Consider the following 10,052-nt stretch of genomic DNA (forward strand, 5'->3'; position numbering starts at 1 on the left):
GGTACCCGGAGAGGGGGGGTACCCCTCGTCCCAGCCCCGCGTAACGGCCGGGCTCGCTCGGTTCTGGTTGCAGCTGGGGTTCGAGGATGTGATCGCGGAGCCCGAGCTCACCCACTCCTTCGACAAGGTGTGGATCTGCAGCCACGCTCTCTTCGAGCTCAGCAAGTACGCCATCTACAAGCTCCTGACGCTGGTCCTCGCCATCCCGCTGGCCCTGGTGGTGGGGATCGTCTTCGCCGTGCTCAGCTGCCTCCACATCTGGTGAGTCCTGGGTGCGTGGGTGCCGGCAGCTCAGCACAACCCTCCGTTCCTGCCTGAGCCCTTGGTCAGTGCCTTTACAACCCGTAGTCAGATAGACTTGGTGTTATTGCTTTATGTCTAAAGGGAGAGAAATGAAAACAGTGCTTTCTCTGTGATTCTGTTCCCTGCCTTGCTTTCACCAGCAGTCTGTCGTGTCTGTGTAAGTTCCTTGGGGCAGGGAACCCATTTTACCATTTGTGGGGCACCTACCACAATGCATTCCAGCCTCAGCTGGCTTCTGGAGTGACAATTGGTTAGTTTGTTGATTTTAAACTGCTTGTTAAGTTGTTAAAACATGTATCTTTGATATTAAAGACCTGGGCAGAAATATTACTTATACCTGACGCCTTCTTCAGTACGGTTACCACTTTCATATTTTTTTTCCTCACAGACTGAAGAAAGCTTTTGAGGGCCCAGCTCACTCTTTCTTTGCTACTGCCACAAAATCTGCTGTGACCACCTTGCACCTGGTACATGGCCGTCTCTAGGTGCAGTGCCCCAGAGCACTTCCACCTAAGCAAAGAACCCCTGCTGAGCTCAGGAAAACTGCTTCTGGCCATGGCCCAGGTTTCCAGGCAAATACAGTAGCCCCCCAGGTCACAGCAAATCTGGTGCACTTTAAACAGAATATACTGGCAAAATATCAGGGAAGAGTACCTTGAGACCAGAAAGGCAGATGATTGTGGAGAAGGAAGAAAGGCAGGGAAAAGAACGAGGTTGAGGAAAGAACTGAGAATCCAGCAGGCTCCAGAGGAAGGGGTGAATGCAGATTATCAACGTCATTATGGCAAACCAGGATTTTCCATATACATGGGTTTGGGGCATCTCATTTGACTTGGGTAACGCTGGAATCACAAAGTTGTTAAGGAAAACGAAATACAATCCAGAAACTGAGAAATAAACTCAAAGCAATGGGAATACATTGGTTGGCCAAACCTGTAGTTGCAAGCTTTTGGATGCAGATTTCAGTTTTCAAAAGTGGAATGGAAGTTGCGTTTGATGACATTGTCATGCACCACTTCAAAAGTTGATTAACTTGAATTTTGGAGCATGAAGTTTGCGTAATAGCTAAAGGAGTTGCAATGTAGTTTAGACCTTCCCACCTGCTGCTCCCCAAATTATGATGAACATTGTATAGCATCCCCAGACTTTTAGGTCTGTCGGCTGTCACTGTGCTATATTATACCACATGACTGCAAAAGGGTTTGGTGGGCATATGGATTTTCAATAGTGGAATATCTGTGGAAGAATTTGTTGATGCCCAATGTATTAAGACTCTAATTGTACTTCAGAATGATCCTGTCTCTGGATTTCATAGCCTGGGTACGTAGGCATGAGTTTCACTGAACCAGGACTCAGAGGTCAGTTTCTATTTATGCAAGTAGTCCCTAGTGACTCTCTCAAGAACTGTGGGTTCTCAGTATATCTGAAATAGGATTGCCTGAATGTGGCACTTGATTTTGAAAAGTTTCCCTTGACTTTCTGTGAACACTCATGCTTTCCCAGAAACTAATTTTCCTTCCTTGTGTTCGTTGTCAGTACAGAAGTGATCATTCGTTTTGATCTTCCTTGCACCTGGGATGGGTGTGAAAGAATCATGTAACTTGGTAGTGCTATCTGCACCCCCTTGGACTCCATCCAGTGCTACTATCCAAAGCCAGCACTGTCTCATCTTCCCACAGCCACAAGCTGGATTTGTTCCAATACAAAGGTGGGACACACTGAGACTGAGTTGGCTTCTCTACAGCTCTCCATGTTCCAGATTTCATGGGAGTAAGGAGTTGAGTGTTTCTGTATTTGAGAGGGTAGCATAGGAGGAACAAATAGCAGAGGCATTAGTCAGTGGAGGCATAAGGACCCTAAACATACGGTGCTGGCTCCCACGTAGCCCCACTGGGTCTGAAAAAAATAGTAACTCCTAGTTTTGTGGGTGAGAGGAAGAGAATTCCATTATAACTCTGTCTTCAGCTGTTGAAATGGTATGGGAAAACCCTGGGCACACCCTCCCACGTGTCTGCCTGCAGGAGGGCTTATCAGAGCTTCTCTGCCATCATCCAAACAAGTGAGAAGATGATACTGATCTGTGGTAGGGGAGCCTTTCCTGAGGCTAAATTGGAAAGCGTTTCAACACCTTATGGAAGTGCTCAGGCACAAAGCTCTGTTGATTGTCACACACGTTGTTTCAGTTTTGTCAACATGCTAAGAGCCCACAAAAGTCCCGCTCAGCATTCCTTGTGCATCAAGGGCACTTCATGAGTTCCACCTCTCGTACTTGATAGTAGGTACGTAGGTCTTTCACCAGCAAAAAGGTTGCTAAAGGAGCAAGAAAACATGTGAGACTTCACAGAAAACAAAAAGAAAGCTGAGTAAGAAGTATAATATGCTTTAATTTTCATTTTTGCCTGTGAAGAAGGAATGTATTCTGGTTCTGTTCTTAAACTGGCTGCTTGAGCTAGAGTCCAGTTGTACACTACCGGGTAAAGGATATTGATGAGCTGAAACTGTGCCAGTTAGCAGGTTGGTGACCTGTATACAAGTTATAGCAAGGCTACTTCTTCACATTTATTCTTCTTTACTGCTGGCTGTCATTCTCACCACACAATGCAGAAGCTGTCAAAACTGAGTTTTAACATCTTTCTGTGAATATCTGAGCAAGCTTTTAAACAAGTCCTCAGATCAAGGCTGTTAAGGTTATTGATTTTTTAACATGAGCAGAACACTGCTGGTTTTCCAGGCAGCACATGAAAAACCACAATCTTTATTACAGATGAGGGACTGATCCTTGTTCCAAGCCACATGTATGCCACCTCTTGGAAATTAATACTTGAATCTCATATAGACTTTGTTGTAGCCTTGTCTGAATAGTGTTCTGGTATGTGGCATATTTATGCTAAGAATCAGTGGTTCATTTGAGGATCCATAACTTGAGTCTTGGGTCTGAGATGGGCCCTAAAGCACAAAGACTCAGCCAGCTTTAAGCTCTCCTCAGCTTGAGCTGCCATTCACAGTGCTAAAATGTAGCCAGGGACTTATGTGCAGAGAAATTAATGTGGACATGTGTCACCTCTTAGCTCTTTCTCCACCGCTCCATTTACATAACATTGCTATCGTACTCAACCCCAAAGCCATCTCCCTACTGGCTGTCTAAAATCAAAAGAAATTACAGTACAGCTATGCCATGAAGACCCATTTTATGATCTGGTGTTGTCTTGGTGCCTCTTCATTCATGTCTAGTGTATGTCCCTTGGCTTCTGAAGAGGAAGTAGGCGCATGTTGTCTTGGTTCCTTTTCAGTTTTATCTTTTCTCATCTACCCAGATCCTGGGATAGATAATTGGTTTTAATGCACTTCATATACTACATATGGGTCCTGGAAGGCTTTGGTGGTTATCTCTTGTCTCACTCATAAAGTGGGTTAGTGGGTTGCAACAAGAAGCTCTGCAACTGTTCACAGTGCTTGCTTGTGTTGTAGAGCCATGCAAGACTTCTAGTTCAAAACCCATGTACATGTGTATACATGGAATTAGGTAATTTAACCACTGAATGACATTTGATGTAGCATTTGAAAAATAGCATTAAGACATATCTGAAGTTCCATTTTGAAAAATGTTACAGGAGAAGATGTGATTCTTCAGTTTGAAGCAAGAATCTGGATATTGAATGACTACTCCAAACATATTGCCCAACTCTGTGAAAAGTTGACCAGCTGTGAACTAAAAATGCCCTTATCAGTGGAAATTAAATTGTGCTCTTCCATTTCCAAGAGCTGTTTGGTTCTTGACAATGTTCCCTCAAGGATTAGCAGATAAAAATTAATGTAAGCAAAAGTGTGAAGTGTTGATGGGTATCATTTTGTAGGTGTCATGCCTTGAACAGAAAAAAGAGAAAATAGGGTAGGATGGAAAAAATGGAGTAATTTGCTCTTTTCAGTCCAACAGTTTCCAAAAGAAGTGATTCCTTCTACTTAATGAAAGGATGTGTATTTTATGATATATATACATAGCAAGATTCAATGAGAGGTCATATAGGTAGTTGAAATACCTTGGCTAAGATACACCTTAGATGCCAAATTCAACAAAACTTTTTCTTCCCAGTGTTGTACCATGTGGTAACACTAGTAGTACCAATATCGCAGTAAATGTTGATGTCCTTGGGATATGCCAACTTTACTTCCGCTGTTGGACATTCCTCAAGCAAACATTTGCTGTCTCTGTGAACAGAAGTGCAGAGTGGGGTAAACCCACAGCACTGGGAGTAAAGGATGTATATGTTAATGTTTATTTGACAGGTGACAAAACAAATACATAGTTTCTAATGGGACTTGGTTATTTATTTTTCAAGTGTGCCTGGTCACTCCACGGAAGGCACATCACCCCCTCTGATGATTTGGAAGTGCAGTGTGGTGGGATAACATATCCTATGCAGAACAGGATGTGCACTTACATGCATGTAGGTACATCTATAGACACACTCACATTTTTTAAAGTTAGAAAATACTTTTTACTGCTCTCCTGGACGTAGAGGATTTTATTTTCTGAGGAAAGGTGTTTGAGTAATTCTTGTCTAAGTAGACTGACTTTTACTTAAAATTAAAAGTTATTTACATTAATTAGCATTGTTTGCTAGCATGTTTCACATCTCCTCCTCCAGAGTTAACCTACTTGGGTTTTCACATGCATTTATCATAAAGTTGGATAGCAAGTGCTAGAAGATGACAAAACATTAGCAAAATATTTTTGTATTTGTTGTATTTAAGATTACCAAAAGAGGTTGAGTTCTGGTGCTGTGTGAAAGGCCTCTGCAGCAGTTGCAAGGAGTACGATCACTGCTTTTCCAGTCTTCCCTGATGGCATCCTGGTGATTCACTGCATCTTTCTGTGGAAATTCTCCACAGTGTGGTATTTGTTTAGTTTGTATTTTGTGATCCTGCCCAACAGAGGGTCCAAAAGAAATGTCACCTTTTCTGCTTCTCTGCAATTCAGTTAGATTTAAAAAAAGAAAACAACAAGCAGGCCAAATTAATTTTAGATGGTTGCAAAGGAGCAGTGACACAGCCTTTCTAAGCTGACTGAAATGGAAAAGGGGTGACATCAACACAAGCTGAGTAGCCATTTCTGGCGTTTTCCCTGTGTTGCTTGGAGAAATACCCATTTTTTTTTCATCTTCGCATTACTGATGTTTATCAACTGTATTCTAAACTGTGAAGCCCTAATTTTATTCTTTAGAAATTATCTATTTTATATGCTGTGATACTTTAGGTGGTTATAAAACACATAGTTTACTGAATTCAGTTTAAAACTAGATGCACATTATTCCAGTAACGCTCACAGTTCTATATGGTGCGTATATTGCTAGCTGTTTCAGCAGAGACAAAAGAAGAGAAGGTTTTAGAAAAACTATTCTTATTTAAATCCATTTGGGTTAGCTTAGACTGCAGTATAGACATAGTAGTATATGGCTTGCATTGTATGCTAAAAGCTGAGAATCTGGTTAGACAAACACTGAAAATAATTCATTTTAACTCTTTTCATTTCTAAGCTCCAAATTTTTTTAAATGTACATTTTTTTTTCTACTTTGTTATTCTGAGTAGTACTCATTATAAAGACGCAATACTTACATATTTTTCAGACTTATAATGAAATATTAAATTAAATATTTCCTGTTGTTACAATCAAAATAAATGAGAGTTCTGCAATGGAATTATATGGACACAAGACTGAGATTTTAAGTTTTGAATGGAACAGCAAACTAGAACAGAGTTTATTATCTTTAGTAAGAGAACCTATAGCTTCTTCTACCTTATTTAGGAAATAAATGTGTTACGTATGGTGCAGAGATTTTTTTTAAAACCTTGCTCTACTACTACTTCAGTATTACATAAATAATTTATACATTTAATTTGTCTGCACCCAAATAAGAACACCCAGCTTAGTGAAATGACATGGGGTTTTGGCCAGTGATTAAGACAGGAGAAAAAACAGTATGGTCAGTTATCAAGTATCCACTGGCCCTCGTGAGCTGCCCATATGTGCACTTCTGGCTTGCCTCTGTTGTCAGTGTGCTTGGCTTAAGCCACCACTAATGACATCACTTTGGAATTGGGACATAAGGAGAGCATCCCCAGATGGTTAAAGCACTCAGGAGATACTCAGAAGGCACAATACTTTCAAGTATGCACCCTGAGTCAATAAAAAGGTCTCTCCCCTGACTAGGAGACTGGACCTCATTCTGCATTAGTTTCTCACTCACAAACTAAAAACTTTACAGTATCAGCAAGATTGCATTTTTCTGAGGTTTGGTGTGTGTCTGTGCTACAGTAATCAAATGTAACCTAATATTACTTTACTGTTTCTGCTTTACTGTGGCAACTTGTAAGGTCAAGGTTAGGTTGGCAGGAATGAGAGAGGAATGGCGATGTGTGTGTGTGCAGGTGCATCTCTGTGTGTGTGAGCCAGGCATGGAAAAAAGACCCCCAAAGAGCAAGAACAGACCATAAGGAGCACTACTCCCAGTCAGTCAAACTGGGGAACGTGGTGTTTCTGCTAAGCCCTGAAGACCCTCACTCGGATATGCCCACAGTGCAAATGAGTCCTTAGGGGAAGACATTGCTCTTCAGACGTAGTTGGGTGGCATCAAGGTTGCAGCATATCCTGTGCACCAGCCCTTCCAGCAGCAGGGGGAAAACAGCAAAAGTTCACTAATGGAAGAGGCCTATCCAAAAATTGACTCAGTGATGTCAGTTAAGCAGCAGAGAGATGATGAAAAGAAAGCTGGCATCTCCTGTCCCCTGTGTTGCACACAGGTGATCCTGGCCAGAGGACTACATGCACCATGGAACTTCTGCATGTGCAGGTGTGAGGCTGTGAGTGAACAAAATTGATGGAGAATGTATGTGAGAATGTAAAATCAACTTGTTTAGAGATTTAGAGTTATAAGATTACTTCCTTTCCCATAAGATCTCACACTTGTGTTTGGCTATCCTGATTTCCCCGTGCTATATCAGCAGCAATCTTCAAATCTTCCATCTTCTCTTTTACAGGATCGTGCTGCCTTTCGTGAAAACCTGTCTCATGGTCTTGCCTTCAGTGCAAACGGTATGGAAGAGCCTGACAGATGTTTTCATCGAGCCCTTCTTCCACAGCCTAGGCCGATGCTTCGCCATGGTCAACATACGCCTGGACCAAGAGTGAACGTCAGGGAGGCAACGCTGCTGTCACTGTAGCTGGTGTTACACCTCTTTGCTAACCTAACATACAAGCACTTACCATTCATTCCAAACTGTTAAATTACCATGGCTGGTTTAAGTGGGAACATGCTACTTTTCTCTAAAACTCATTTATTTTCAGGGAGATCAGTTGAAGAATAAATAGGCAGTTTTCATAGCTCACCATGTTAACAACAGAGCAAACGCGGAGCACGTTGGCAACACTTTATTTTAATGGTATGTCAATTGCTAGATTACAGGAGAATTCTCATGGAGGTTTAACAGCCACCACAGTGATAATGTTTTGGCATTATTGCATTAAATATTTAAATAGGCTGTGAGGCCTTAGGTGAAACAGATCTCTAGGGTTTCCCACTGTCCTTACTGCAGTTCCACCAGGGATCGTTTTTGGCCCTCACTGCGCAGAATGATCCACTCAGTCCTTTATTATCAGCAATTAAAACGACCGTGACTCATTACATAAGCATACAGGGAAAGAAACTTTTGTGTAACTCTCCTATACTGGGGAGGAAAAGCTCCCTGGAAGTTTATCCCTTAAAATAAGGTGTTAGCTAATGATTTGGAACATCAGCTAATCTGTATATTTTATTTAATGAGAGGTTAACTTTGCTGTATATTTTGTACCTTTGTAAATGGCACTTGATCAGTTTTCTTTGAAGCATTACTTCTATAGTATTTGAATTCTAACCAAAGTACTAGGCAGCAAGAGTGAGACACTGCAAAAAAATTCTTTTAGATAACTACAGTTTCAGTTTCTAAATTATGTAGATTTTTAAGTGTTGCTGTGCAATTCTAGTATAGTCATTATATATGGTTGCATGTAAATGCAAAGATTATGAGGATTCTAATACAAGACTATGCAAAAGAGTTGGAAATACCTGTTATGAGAAAAGCTTTTTATTAAAAATGGGGTGTAGTAAATGCAACCCTGCCTATTTCTGTGTATTATCTGTGTGAACATTGTGATATTTAAAATGGTAGACACTATGCTGGCACTTTAACTAGGTAGCAAGCTCTTATAGAGGGCAAGTAAGTGGGATTGCTATCATTGTCTAATTCTGCTCACCTGTTGACTTGACTCTCCGTGTCGCTTATTTACTGCTTCAAAGCCTAACCCATAAAAAAGCCCTTCTTCTTTCCTTCTGCACCAAATATGGGTTTGTAAACCAGAATAACAGAACGTATGCAGAGGTGCATTAAAATTGCATTAGTCTTCTGATGGGCTTATGCTGCTGTTTTCTTTAAATACGGATGATGAGTTGCAATTGTAAAATGCTTGTAAGATTTAAAATGTTATTTTCTAAATGATGTCACAGATTTATTATCAAACAAGAGTATATAATAAAATAATGAAATGTCAGATTTTAACTATTTTTAACTTCATCTTTACTTTTTTCAACTTTAAAAAAAGCTCTTAAAATGCCAAACGGCATAGAATACTACGCAGTTCTTCCAGAATATGGGAGAGGGAAAGGAAATGGATAAGCATCAATGCAGTTCCACTATTATCAACTGCATTTTACTTATCTATAGTACAAAATAATGTATCTCTGTGTCTAATCAAGCCCATGCAGAATGATTGCTTTCTCTTAAGCAAGTCTGTTGGTGCTGAATTTTGGCTGCATTTAAAAAGTGCTTAATTCTTCTTATGGGCACATGCAGATGAGCTGCAGAATTTTCCTTTTCTTGCTTATTGGCCTACAGAAGCTAGCTGGCACTGTATATCTATGTTAAAAATGTTTTGACGAATATTTTTACCATTTGTGCCATTTAGAGAGGGATTCTTATGGCTTTTCAAAACTGGATCTTAATGATTAGTGCCTATGGAAACTTTTCTGGAGTTTTTTTTTGCTTCTGCAAGATGTTAGCTTGCTGTTCAGATGTGCTCTTTAAAACACCTTTCTTATGTTAAAAATGGAAATATCTCTTTGGAAAATAAAAATCAGTCAGGCTAGGCTTGAATTCTTTTGAGAGTTATTTTCTTTCACAACATCCAAGGATTTTTACAAAGATATTATTTTCCACAGGAAAAATGTCCCCTTGATGAATTAATAAAATAAAAAGATCAATCAGTACTAGGCTTTGTGTTTAAAAGGAGCCTTATAAAAGCCTAAGCTTTGAGAGAACTCAGGTCTGGATCCAAACTTTGAGAATGAGGCCGTTCCCTAGAGAAAAATGTATCATTTTAGGTCATGCACTACTAGATATATCCTTTCTTAAATAGCTTACTGAAGTCATCTGGCTCTAGCTACTGCAGACAATCAAGCAGAATGCTTTGATTTGTTCTTATTTTGATTTACGCTTGTCATTAATTAGTTCTTTTCACTATTTCTGTGGCTGTTAGGAGACTCAAGTGAGCTTGTAATTAAGTAATTAAAGCAGTTATTTTCTTACATATTTTACAGCATTTTCTTTCTCTGAAACAGATGTGATTTTACTATAATACCAAATGGACTATTAGGCTTAGGGTAGAGTATTAGATGCCTGGCATCTTCATCCATGAAAGGAGTAGAAGGAAGCGTGAATA

The 10,052-nt window shown here is 40.2% G+C and overlaps 1 protein-coding gene across 1 annotated transcript in view; it reads left to right on the top strand.

Moving 5' to 3' along the window:
- The window catches only part of CAV2 (caveolin 2), a 10,220-nt gene extending 733 nt beyond the window's left edge, over positions 1–9,487 (top strand). Inside the window, exons 2-3 of the mRNA XM_014963344.1 lie at positions 12–261; positions 7,340–9,487. Of these exons, the coding sequence (XP_014818830.1) occupies positions 12–261; positions 7,340–7,490 (401 nt within the window). The 3' untranslated portion in view covers positions 7,491–9,487. The remainder of the gene's footprint in view (positions 1–11; positions 262–7,339) is intronic.
- The last annotated feature ends 565 nt before the right edge of the window (positions 9,488–10,052 follow it).

Source organism: Calidris pugnax, unplaced genomic scaffold, assembly GCF_001431845.1.
Source record: "Calidris pugnax isolate Ruff unplaced genomic scaffold, ASM143184v1 scaffold44, whole genome shotgun sequence".
Lineage (NCBI taxonomy): Eukaryota > Metazoa > Chordata > Aves > Charadriiformes > Scolopacidae > Calidris > Calidris pugnax.